Below are 12275 nucleotides of genomic sequence, written 5' to 3'. Positions count from 1 at the left end.
TCTGTTGTCTTCTCTCAGCTGAATGTTGGCTGGAGGAAGGAAAGGACTCCTCACCAGGGGCTGCTGGGAAACAGCTGCTGACGTCAGTTGTTTTTACCTGCCAGGTGAGAAGTTCACTCAGGCTGCTTCAAGTCACGTCAAACATCCTCTGATTGACTGTCTGTGTGTGTGTCAGCCAGGTGTGCTCTCAGGTACACTGTTATTAACCATGAAGGTAATAGTCTGTTTGAGATCAGGCCCCGGGGCCCTTAGTAACACGCAGCAGGGGCCACAACAGAGTCTGAGCCATATTTATTCTCTTCATAATTAGAATGAATCATGAAGTGATTTACTGTGGCGTCAGTTTGGAAACAAAAGCAGCTCTGTGTGTTTTACGGCCCCGTCAGTGTTTGATGGCTGTTTCCATAAAACCCAGTGTTTACGACATGACCCCAGCTGGACTAACCCAGTCTCTCTGCATGCAAATAAAGTTTTAAAGATTAATGCAACACACACACACAGACAGTAATAAGACGATGGACCCACAGACATGTTGTCGTTATTTTGGTCAGTTCCGTCTTTGTGGCAAACAAGAACGTGGAACAAACAGGAACATATCTTCCTGATGTTCTTTCACAATTATCCCCCAAAAACACCCAGACACAGACTCACCCAGGCCAGTTTACACACTTTATTACTTCAGTGTGTTACAATCAAGAAAACTGAGTAATAGTTTGTTTGGAGTAAAAAATAAAGGCACTTAACTTACACCAACCTCCATAAAATAGGATTTCCTCTTTTTTACAGATATTTACACTGACTCCATGACGGCAGGACGACAGAGACAAAACGTCGAGTGTGATGATCAGAAGCACAGCTAAATATTACAAAGGCCATGATTCATCTTGAGCCTTGATCATGTTTCATGACAAGTTACGAGGGTCAGGATGAAAAACATGGATTTTCAAATGAAATAAAATATAAACCTGGAAACTAACAGGTAAATAAGATCATGTTTCACTATTGGAACATATCAGGACATAAGTGTAAATTAAGTTTAAAAACACAAAAACAAAGCAACAAGAGCAGAATGAAGACATTTAGTTTCAGAAACTTGTAGAATAACGAAAGACGTTTCTGTGTGAGATTAAATGGATGGAATGAAATGTGAAATGTTTAACTGATCAGCACCGTCACTGAGCTTTACTCAAAACAACAAAACATCGACAGTTCAGCGTAAAAACGTCACATCAGTGGATTTTAACGCGTCTTAACGCATTTCCAGGACAAACTTTATAGAATTAAACTACATTATCATTGAATGTTGGATATTAAACAGTTGATTTGGATTATTTTAACCTTTACAGAGCAGATTCACACTTTCTACATTTATCTCTATATAATGTCATGTTATTACATAGATCTCTGCCTGCCAATTTTTCATTTGAACTTTGAACTTCTCTATAATTTCCACTGGTGAATAAAACCACGTTAATAAAGTTTATCAGGTATTTGACACCGCTGCTGTAAATTCGATTGTTAAGGTAACATGAACGTTAGAATGACTAAACTCTACACACATGATGGGACAGCGAAGGTGTGACGTGTGCTGGTGCAGTATGCTGATGTTACTCCCTCTGTGTGTGTGTGTGTGTGTGTGTGTGTGTGTGTGTGTGTGTGTGTGTGTGTGTGTGTGTGTGTGCGTGTGTGCGTGCGTGTGTGCGTGCGCGTGTGCGTGCGTGCGCTCTCTCAGTGGGAGGAGCTGCGGTCGTTGGCCACGTCCTGCAGGCGGCGGAGCAGGGCCGAGTGGTTGTCGGGACAAACCCTCTTGGGGGACGTTTCATCCTCCAGAGGCATGCTGCGCTTCCTGGTGGGAGTCTCTCCGGTCCGGATCATGCTGTTGATCTCCTGGAGACGCTGAGGGGTCAAAGGTCACAGAACAGAAATGTAAGAGCTGTCACATTCACAGTGCTAATGAGATTAGAGTGGTGTCCATTTCAGAAGCAATCTACAACATAATGTGTACAAAAGCTTCCTGAGCACAGTGTGAGTCTCACGTTGGGGGGGCTGCTGCAGATGTAGTAAAAAATCTTGTCTCGGGGGGTCGTTGGCGTGGGGGCGGAGCTGCTCTTGTGAGGTGACATGTAAATGGAGTGTTTGCTGGACAGAAGCATCCTCCGAGGAGACCCGGTCCTCAGGGTGGGGTATGGGCAGAGGTGGGGGGACTCCACCTACACACACATGCAAAATGAACGTTTTTAATTGTTTTAGTTTTTCATTATTTCTTAAAGAACCACGTGAGGCTTCATTTCCACGAGTGTCTGCTGAAGGTGTAGCACCAACCAAACTGATTATCAGGCAACATGATTCTCTCTGCACTGATTACATGGTGATGCTGCATGCAGGAGTCTCTGCAGCTCAAAGTGGGAACCAGTGGCTGCCAGAGCCAAGAGGCGGCGTTCTTTAGCACAGAGAGAGTGGGACAAAGAAAGACCAACAACCAGGGTTAACATGGCTTTGGCTTTTTCACATGGAGAGAGTTCAAAGCAGCCAAAGGACTCATACTGGATCCACATGGGGCCTTCTTCCTTCTGGATGTGTTAGCATCTAAAGCTAACCTGTTGGTTTGGTAGCATTAGCCACCTAGCATGGTCCTGACTGGACCTTTGGACTGAATGGATCTGAGTTTATATTTAGGAGGAACTGGAGCTTCAACACTTGAGCAGCTGAACAGAAATGAGGCAGAGTAGCTTTAAGGCCCATGTCTTAAGTGTTTATCTTGATAATAAGAGATTGTGAAATGGGTTTTAGTGGGGAACTGGGAAAAACACCTAGAACAACTTTCAGTGGCTTTCTATCCCCAGACCCTGATCTGACTGTAGGTGTGACTGTGGACCTCACGTACCCCTGCAGAGGGAGAGTTAGGTGAGTATTTCAGAGCGAAGTCCCTCATCTGTTTGATGTAAATGTTGTTGTAGAAGTGGATCAGGTCTCCTCGCTCCTCTTCACCACCACCCAGAGTGGAGGAAGATGAGGAGGAGGAGTTCTTGTTGGAGGTGGCGGTGGGTGTAGAGGGGGCACTGCCAGGCTGGGGGGTTGGCAGGGTGCTGCTGCAGCGAATTGGAACTGGACTAGTGTCTCCACCTGCTGGAAGGAAGACACCAGTTAAGAACAAACAATCAGCAATTCATCTATTGTGACAGGAAAACTGTGTCTGAGTCCAACTGCTGAGTCTCAGCCCAGTATTCCCTCAGTTTGAGCTCTGGGTTTGGTCTCCACCACCTCCTGAGGGAAATCTCTGGCTCTTTAGGTGCTAAATGCTCCACTATGTTCACCAGCTGGTCTCTGACTGTGTCTGTCTCCTGAGGCACATTCTCTCTGCTGTTTCCTGAACTTTTTCACCTCATTTGTATGTCACAACTGAAAAAGTAACTGCAACTCAGACCAGGTGTGTTGCAGTTTTCTTACCTGGATCCTGGCTGGGCTCAGTAGTTGAGTTTTGTTTGATGCCAGATGAAGAACGTCTCCCCCATCCAGAAACCAACACACTCCTGTAGACCTGAAACACAAACACATGGAATGAAAGCTACTTTTCCCAAAGCTCAGAAATATTCTGTCCTTTCAGTGTGCTGGAAACTAATTCCTGCTTCTGTGTCCTCACGCCTCCAGTGCTGTGCGTCTTTATGTTCCTGCTTCTCATGGTGGAGCCCAGAGCATCTGTGGATTGTCTATACAGAAACCTACAGTCTCTCAAATGAAGGGTGTCAACACCCATCTCTGCCCTACAAACCTGCCTCCCATTCCTTCATCATCCAGACTTGACGCCCACACCTGTCTCTACTTCCCTGATTAGCCCACCTAATGTAAATACATGTCTGTTTCCTCTGTTTCCTGGACAGAATATCTGGTGTTACTGGAAGTTAGAGGTAAAAACTGTATATTCTCTAAAAGAAGCCCCAACAGTCTGATGGGAAGAAACCAGAAGGTTGGTGGTTTGATCCCAGCTCTCCACATGTGAATGACTCCCGATAACCAGCATGGTACATGGTTGCTCCTGTCAGTGAATGAGTGGTGAGTAGTGATGAAGGAGTTATTCACATGCAGCCATTTACCATGACACTGAAAAACCTGACATTAGAAGAGCTGATTCAGTTCCTTACGTGGCTGCTGGCCTGAGGCTGAGTGCGGTAACACTTCATAATGTTCTGAAAGGACCTCTCCTCTTTGGTCACCTGACAAAAACAACACACACAGTGACGTCACAGAAAGACAAACACAGCAGAGGGCGGTGTTCATACAGCTGCAGACTCAGACCTTTGCCATGACATAAACAGCACACATGAGGAGCTGGTCCAGGTGTCGGTCCATCATCAGCTCAGTGCAGTGGACCAGAGAATATTCAAAACACGTCCAGATCTTCCTCCTCAGCTCCGACGAGATGTCCAGTTTGGCACAAAGATCTCGGAGACGCACGCTGGCCATGTGGTACACCTGTGGGGGGAAAGTCCAAGCGTTGGACAGGCTTATGCCTGCAGCAGATTGTGGGTTTATCTGCACCAGTAGCTGCTGTAGACTTACTCAAACCAGGCATATCTACAATGTTCATTTATTAAAGGGGAGATTAACTCATTTATTTCTTGTCAATTTAATTCTTATGTGTGTTGGCACAGTTTCCATTTACACCTGAAAGAAAGAAGAGTGGACTCAATAGTTGCAGCTCAGTTTTTTGTGGCCCGTTTCTTCGATTTCTTCATGCAGCCACTAGGAGTCCTATGTCTCTTTCACACATCCTCCGTCCTCCAGCCAGTGTTTGGACTTTCTTACCTGGTTAGGACTCTGCCTGTGTCCCTGAACCCTTTCTCAGTCTGGATTATATTTGTGTTTTTGGACTCTGCTCTTATCTCTCCCATTTCAGACAACCTGCTGGCCTGGTTGGTTGTGCTACCTGGACTGAAATGTAATCCTTTGAGGGTTTACCTTCCTGAAGAACAGAGACAGTGAGCCTTTCCTCAGTGGACTGCTGGCTGGTTTGGCCACTGGTTTGGGGGCAGCTGATTGGATGGTGAAGGTGCCAGTCAGAGCCTGTGCAGACAGCGGCTGCAACGTGGCTCCACCCTGTCCCGTGATGCTCACCGGGAGAGGGAAGAAGGTGATTCCTCCGTTCTCATTGGTTATGCCTGCAGAGGTCAAAGTTTATTATTTATAATGATCAGTCATCGTTCTCGTGTTATTGCTCAGCGTTTCAGGCCCTCACCTTGCACAGGTATGGCCACCGTCTGCCCAACGGTGAGAGTAGTGGTTGCCATGTTGACCATGGTCTGCCCGGCTGGGATGGTGATGCTGGCCTGGCCGGTCTTGGTCATGCTGGCCGGGGTCGCACTGGTGGTACTGGAGGAGCTGGAGGAGGTGACTCCGGTGTCACCGTCCGCCGGGTCAACAAACAGACGGCGGCGCCCGAGGCCGGTGGGCGGGGAGCTGTAACGGTCCAGTAAGGTGGTGGGGGAGGGGGACACACCTGGAGGAAGGAGGGGCCAGATTGTTTTATAGTCACACACATTTTAATAGACTTGTTCTTTTTAAGATCCTCAAAGTAAAAAGTTACTGCAGATCAGAGAGGCACAGACAGACAGGAAATAAAACCTCCGAAACTCACCTTTGACACAGCTGCTGGCGCTGAGGTCAGGCCCGCGGTTGATGGGTGTGACGGGAACGCTGCCTGTGCTACTTTCATCGTTTTGCTCCAGATACTGAGGAGGCATCACCTGAAACACACACACTGAGACTAAACACACGTGATGAACACAACTCCCTGAACTCCCCACCTGTCTGTGTCAACTGGGCTAATCTGCCTCAGCAACAATGAAGTTTCAGCTGAATTAATTTTCATTTCATAAAAACTACGTCAATAATAATAATTATATTTAAAGAAGATCATATTGTGAATATGTGTTGTCCTGTTTGTGTGTCTGTATTTGTGTATCCAGACCTCCTGGCAGGCTGGGACGTGGTCTTTGGCCCCACGGAGACTCTCCCACAGCGGGGAGTCGCTGGTCCAGGCCAGACTTTCCAGAACCTGCTCCTCCACCTGGTTCAGGTGTTTCACCACCTCCCGAAACAGACCCTGCTCAGACCGCACCAGCACCTCGATCACCTGCGCACACACGCAAACACACACCCAGATCCAGGATGAGGGCACATCAGTTGATGGACGCTGCTCTTCAACATGTTTGTGCTTCTGTTTTTCTCACTGCTGTTTCAGTTTTTACTGAACGTTGTCATTCCTGTTCAGCTACACTGAAATGCACTGAAAACTATTTCCAGCTCAGAATCTGGAAATCAGAAAATACTCTCTTCATGGCTTTGGAGCAAACCCCAAACCCTGTCACATACCTCCATGTGTTCAGTAACCCTTCCTGAGTTGGACAGAAAACAAACTCACTAACATGTTTTTTATAGCAGGTGGACAGAGAACGTCACCTTGTAGAAGTGATAAGCAGGAAGCTGGAAGATGCCGATCACGTTGGGGAAATCTCCTGGAGGCCTGTAGGAGAAGATGACGATCTCCAGACAGCAGGCCAACAGCGAGCGATGGAAGATGTCCTGCTCCAGGATACACTGCAACACACACAAACACACACTTCCACTCTGCCATGTGTTCGTTATGCCACGATGAAAACAACCAGGCAGAAAGTCACGTTTGCACCAAGTTGCACCTGGTTGGTTTGTTTCACCTTGTTAAGTCTCATGTAAGTTGCGTTTTACACTCACAGACAGGTCGGCGTCTCCCAGTATCATCTTCTCCCTCTCTATGATGGACTCCAGGATCCTGTAGTAGAGCGCCTCCGCCAGGTGGAAGTACTTCACCGCCATGTCTGCAAGAACAACGTAAACAAGTAGTTGGATCTACAGTGGGATCTACCAGATACTGATGTCGGAGCTTGTGTGTGCAGGTACCTTTCCCCATCCCCCTGCCGTCTGCACCGCTGCTCTCATAATGTTCAGAGAAGAGATCAAACATGTCCTTCAGGCGCTTACTGATGACATCACTGGGGTCTCTGGCGCAGGCCCTGAGACAACAGAAGATAATGCACATGTATCTAGGAAGTACTAACACAAAAACAAAGAGTACTCTATTAATACTACAGTAAAAGTACAGAAGAGAAGTGCGATGAAGTCAAACACACCTGAGAGTCTCTGTCAGTTTCAGGCTCGGCCCCTGTTTGGTTCCCGATAGCAACGTGTGGAGACGCCCGACGCTCTTCATGGCGGACGACACGGGAGACACCAGGCTGTTCTCCTGAACGTACTTCCTCCCTGTCAGAGGAGTGGAAACCCTCAGGGCCGAGCCCTGTGGACCAGACAGCCGGCAAAAGAATCAAAAGGCTGTTTCAGCATCAAGCTTTAAAGCAGGAAAGCGGCGTGCTGCCTTACAGAGAGGTTAGTGCGAAGCCTGTAGGTGGTGCCGTCCTGGTTCTCCACCCCCTCACACAAACAGGGTCCTGGAGTACCGATGTCCTCGTTGGCCCCCTCACCGGTGAAGATCCTCTCATCCAGACCGCCGGTGGCCAGGACATGTTCCTCATACGCCCGACCGAGGCCCAGACTGAGAACACAGGACACGAGAGAAACATGTGGGTCCCAGTAAAACAAACAAATACAGTTTCTCTCTGGACAGAAAACATGTTGCTGAGAATCAAACCCAGGCAAATATTTCACCCAGCTCATTGTCTCCCTCACACACTACATGCATATGATCCGATACACAGTTCAGGACATTTTTAAAGTACTGCGGCCCTGGATGACACTCACGAACTGTCCCCGAAGTTCATGGGGTCCAAAAAGCCGGTGAGACTCTCCTCTTTTCCTCTGAGAATCTGTGGGAGAAGAACGAGAGGAAGTTAAACCACAAACAGCACCAGCCCAGAGCAGTTTCCTCACTGTGGTGGTACAGGTTCAAAACCACGGCATGTAGGAGAATCAGGCACCGCAAAACACATCCAGCACTGAATCTCCTTTATTTTATGTCTCTTTTATTTTATGTCAGTTTCAACAAACAGAATCAGCAGCTGCTTCCCTTAAAGTCACAACGTACTGAAATGAAATGAAGTCTGTGACTGAGGAAAGGAAATTAAAACAGATGGTGCGCTCTGGAAAAACCGTCTGACCCGTTTGTGGAAGAGTTTCTTGATGAACGGTTTCCAGAAATGTTCCTTGACTCCTTTGGCCTCCAGCACCACCCCACCATGCAGCTCACACAGCTGCTCTATGAAGCAGTAGGGGCCTGAGGACGGTCTGAAGTCTTTACTGCTGAAGTCCTCTGGTAGACCTGGAGGACAGCACACACACACACACACACAGGGGACACTGGTAACCAGAACAACCAGTAACCTGGTGACTGGACGTACATTCAGCCCTGAAACAATGTGACAAGTCAGAAACATGCGACTGTTTGTGGAAAGTATCTGAGTTTGATGAGAAGCTGCATCTGCTTGGAGCCGATTTGTGTCTGTGATCTGTGTTTTTGATTCTTGTTATTTATCTACTTGTTGTGTTCTGTGTTTATTTATAGTCTTAGTTGTTGTTCTGATGGGCGGCACGGTGGATTAGTGGTTAGCACTGTCGCCTCACAGCATGAAGGTTCCTGGTTTTGATGATTGTTTTGTTTCATAGTTGTACTTGATTTGAGTTTCCACTGAGAGATGTTAGAGACTCTGGGTCAGGGTCAGTAATCCGTCCATGTCTGTAGATTTTTCCTGCAACATGTGTTTTCCCAGAGGAGATCAGGACAATTCAATTTCCTGTTTCACTTTAGGATTTTCAGACCAACATGCAGAGAAACAAAATGGTTGTTTTGCACCTGCACGGTCTAAAGTGGTGTCACTCTGGCAGCTTTTTGGCAGAGCAGCTTCCTGAGGAGAGGAAGAGTCCCCCACTACAATAAATAGCCAGTTCAGACAGGGAGGCAGCAGCGAGGGCAGAGGAAGTGTGAGGTGTCAACAGGAAAACAGAGCAGAGCTGATAAACACTGTGCTGGAGGGTTTCTGGAGCCGGCTGCTGGGACTTTGTTCAGCAAAAAGAGAAAAACTCGTGATTTATTTTGTATGGTTTGATTTAGTGCCGTACACGCCTGATAAGCAGGTTTCCTCTACGCCTGTGCTGGATTCATTTTATAACTAACCAATGTCACGGTTCTTAACAATGTGGACAAAATACTTTGAGCTTTGGGGCAGCTGGGTCTGACAGAGGATCTGCAGGAAGAATGGAATCAACTGCCCAGATCCAGGTGTGCAGAGCTGGGGGGGGGGGCGGGTCTGAATACTTTCAGAAAAGAGAGATTTCAACATTTCTAAAACATGTCTTGACTTCACGTGTGAGTGTGGGTTGTTGATAAAACCATATTCATGTGAAATGTTCCAGAGAATTCCTGAGGTGCAGGAGGCTGCAGCCGTGCTGGGCTGTGGACTGTCGTACCTTTGAAGGCTGGATTGAGCAGGTCCTTCCTGGTGTTGCACAGCAGGGCGTTGGTGAAGACGAGGTCGAGAGCACACAGCAGCAGATGATAGGAGTTCACCAGGTCATCGCTGATCATGGGGAAGTTCCCTGAAAAAGCAAGACAGAAAAGCATGATACCACATGAGGGAGTGCTTGTGCCTGCAGGCTACGTTGGCACAGCAGACCACGGTACTGTTACTGCCAAATCTGCACAAGCAGGTCCAGACCGGAGTATGAGGGTTAAGAAAGGAGGAGTCTGCAGAGAGGAGCAGGAAAGAAGGAGGTGAAAGACACCTCAGTGATATTAAAATGACATGCAAGTCACAGACATAAACATCTGGGACAGAAATTATACTCAAGCCTGACAAACCCAGACAGCAGTCGAACAAGACCTCCTGCTGTTCTGTGGATGTTTAGAGAACCCTCCAATAGTCCTCCAACATCTGGCACAGAGCAGTGCACACGAAGCTCTGTGATGATAAAATGTGCGAGGAGCAAAGTGGGACATTGTCAGGGCCCATGTCTCAAACTAAACCCTGAGACCCTGAGAGCATAAACATTGTGATGCACCCAAAGACAAAACTCACCGTGTTTTTCCTGTAGTTTTCTGATTAATGTGTGTTTGTTAATGCACAGTGTCAGTGGGTTCGTTTGACAGCTGGGTTTTCTCTCTCTGTTCCTACTGAAGCCTCTGAAACAGGTTCTGCTGCAGCACAGCTGAGGGAGCACATACTTGGATCTGAAGGGACAGAAGAAGAAACCGGAAATCTCTACCTTTAGCGTGGACAAACAAAACCCAGCAGAAGTTGAAGACCTCGGTCACGGTGCACGGATGGCGCCTGGAAAACACAGAGTGATTCTAGTGAGGAAACATTTTCATGTATTGATGTGTCATTAATTAAGAAAATGTATATTTTTATATTTTATTTTTGTCCATTTTGTAGTCATTCTTGTTCTTATGCTAAAATAAAAACACTGCCTGCATATTTGGGGTCAAAGGTCACGATGGCCCACCTTTGCTTGCGGCTGCGATGCACTCGGGGCGGTTCCTCTGACGGGGCTTTGAAGATGGCTTTAAAGATGGGAACGTACTTCTTGAAGATGACCGCCGTCACGGTGAAGTTCCTCTCCAGCTTCTCGGTGCTCTGACGGAAGTCCTGCGACAGGTTCACCATGTCCTGCCACTTCTTCATCTTACTGAAAAACTCGATCAGGCTGCAAGTGGGGGAGAACAGAAGGGACGGACACTGTTCACCTGGAACTGACCAGTTGGTTGGTCTGTTGACATTTGCCGTCTGTGTAAGAACTGTAGTTTTATTTTATCTGCTGAAGGAAAAAATGTTTGATGGATTTTTAAGTAGCAGTGTAGTAGCTAAGTATTCAGATCTAACCTGTTCCTTTTGCCTAAACATGAGTTTAAATACTACATTTAAACCTAAAACTAGTACAATTGCACAAGTGTATTCTGTTGTGTTGTGTCCTGTATAAATACTGTTGAAGGATCTGAGGTGGGGCAGACAGACCTGCAGGTGATCTGCCGCGGACCTACCTCATTTCTGCACAGCGGAGGATTCTGGTCAGAGACACGTAGTTCCCCTCGACGGTTCCTTTTCCCACCGTGGGCACGGACGACCTGCAGGCCACGTAGAGAGAACAGGCCAGCCAGTGCAGCTCGCTGCCCTGAGAGAGGAGGTGAGCTCATTGACCGACTGGCTAAACATAAATACTAAATAACAATTATTTACAAATTCATTTTGTCTGTAAAATGCTAAATTAGATCTGTGGGAAGATTCACATCCTTCCTTAAAAATGCCCCAAACAATAATGGCTGACTATAAAAATCATTTTTGTCAACTGGCCAAACGATCAATCGACTAATTGCTGCTGCCTGAGGTGACATTAGATTTTAGGGTGTATGGAAGTAGTAATGAAGTAGTAATGACGTAGTAATGACGTAGTAATGATGTAGTAATGATGTAGTAATGATGTAGTAATGATGTAGTAATGACGTAGTAATGAAGTAGTAATGACGTAATAATTATGTAGTATTGAAGTAGTAATGACGTAGTAATGAAGTAGTAATGACGTAATAATTATGTAGTATTGAAGTAGTAATGACGTAGTAATGACCATGTTATTTATCGATTACCGTTTATGGCCATGTTATTTATCGATTATCATTTGACCATGTGATTTATTGATTACCGTTCCTGTCCATATATCAACATTATCATACTGTCAGTATCATACTGTCTTACATTGTGGCCCTTTACTCCGTTAGTTTAGCGCTAACTTTCACATTTAAACGGTCTCGGGTGTCCTTCGTGACTCCGTTTCCGATTCTTGTTTCTGCCCCGTTATATTTGACCAAACCGGTAAAAAGTGACTGTCGTTAGCAAACTCAGATTAACGCCGTTAGCTGTGACGTTACCGGCACAAAACTGTAGCAGCTTTTTACCTCCAGGGTAAAATTCCGGCTCATCTTCTCGTAGGTCTTCCAGGCTTCGCCGCCCGCGTCCTCGTCCATGTTCAGAGCCCGACACAGATCGTCGAACCCGATTCGGGCTTTCTGCAAAAAGTCGTCTTCGTCGCTCATTTCTGCCTTTCTGGACGAACTGGGCGGGTTCGGAGGACGGAGAGCAGCACCGGGAATATCAGCAGACGGTGCTGACGCAGTTATTTACCGAAATGTTCCCGTTACAGTGTAAGTACGGTCCGGTAACACACGGTTCTGTACAGTGTGGCCATTTAAATGTCCTTTGACTGACAGGTACGATTCTGCGTAGTCGCTGTGACGTAGCGGG

The 12275-nt window shown here is 46.8% G+C and overlaps 1 protein-coding gene across 2 annotated transcripts; it reads right to left on the bottom strand.

The window, feature by feature from the left end:
* Positions 1 to 655: 655 nt before the first annotated feature.
* rbl2 (retinoblastoma-like 2 (p130)) lies at positions 656 to 12270 on the bottom strand. Of its 2 annotated transcripts, none has more exons than XM_026310892.2 (22): positions 11930 to 12270; positions 11021 to 11151; positions 10486 to 10686; positions 10246 to 10310; positions 9451 to 9579; positions 8145 to 8305; positions 7789 to 7853; positions 7411 to 7582; positions 7164 to 7327; positions 6934 to 7046; positions 6748 to 6851; positions 6457 to 6594; positions 5966 to 6130; positions 5633 to 5741; positions 5234 to 5494; positions 4957 to 5156; positions 4294 to 4470; positions 4140 to 4211; positions 3448 to 3538; positions 2885 to 3123; positions 2037 to 2210; positions 656 to 1896 (listed from the first exon to the last, which is right to left on the bottom strand). In XM_026310892.2, the coding sequence occupies exons 1-22, from the start codon at positions 12065 to 12067 to the stop codon at positions 1729 to 1731; spliced, it is 3237 nt and encodes a 1078-aa protein (XP_026166677.1). In that variant the 5' UTR covers positions 12068 to 12270; the 3' UTR covers positions 656 to 1728. The 2 variants fall into 2 exon arrangements, with proteins under 2 accessions (XP_026166677.1, XP_026166676.1); XM_026310891.1 differs by having other exon boundaries at positions 2885 to 3126; positions 11930 to 12067.
* Between the last annotated feature and the right edge of the window lie 5 nt (positions 12271 to 12275).

The sequence above is a fragment of the Mastacembelus armatus genome, chromosome 6, assembly GCF_900324485.2.
Source record: "Mastacembelus armatus chromosome 6, fMasArm1.2, whole genome shotgun sequence".
NCBI classification, from domain to species: Eukaryota; Metazoa; Chordata; class Actinopteri; order Synbranchiformes; family Mastacembelidae; genus Mastacembelus; species Mastacembelus armatus.
The sequence above is the reverse complement of the archived record's forward strand: the minus strand, read 5'-3'. Positions and strand labels throughout refer to the sequence as shown.

Bases quoted from the DNA above. Each gene is read 5' to 3' on its own strand.
- rbl2 (XM_026310891.1), bottom strand. From the start codon at position 12,067: ATGAGCGACGAAGACGACTTTTTGCAGAAAGCCCGAATCGGGTTCGAC. The intron at 11,152-11,929 runs GTAAAAAGCTGC...CTCCTCTCTCAG, and splicing joins GCCGGAATTTTACCCTGGAG to GGCAGCGAGCTGCACTGGCT. The intron at 1,897-2,036 runs GTGAGACTCACA...TTGACCCCTCAG, and splicing joins TCTGCAGCAGCCCCCCCAAC to CGTCTCCAGGAGATCAACAG.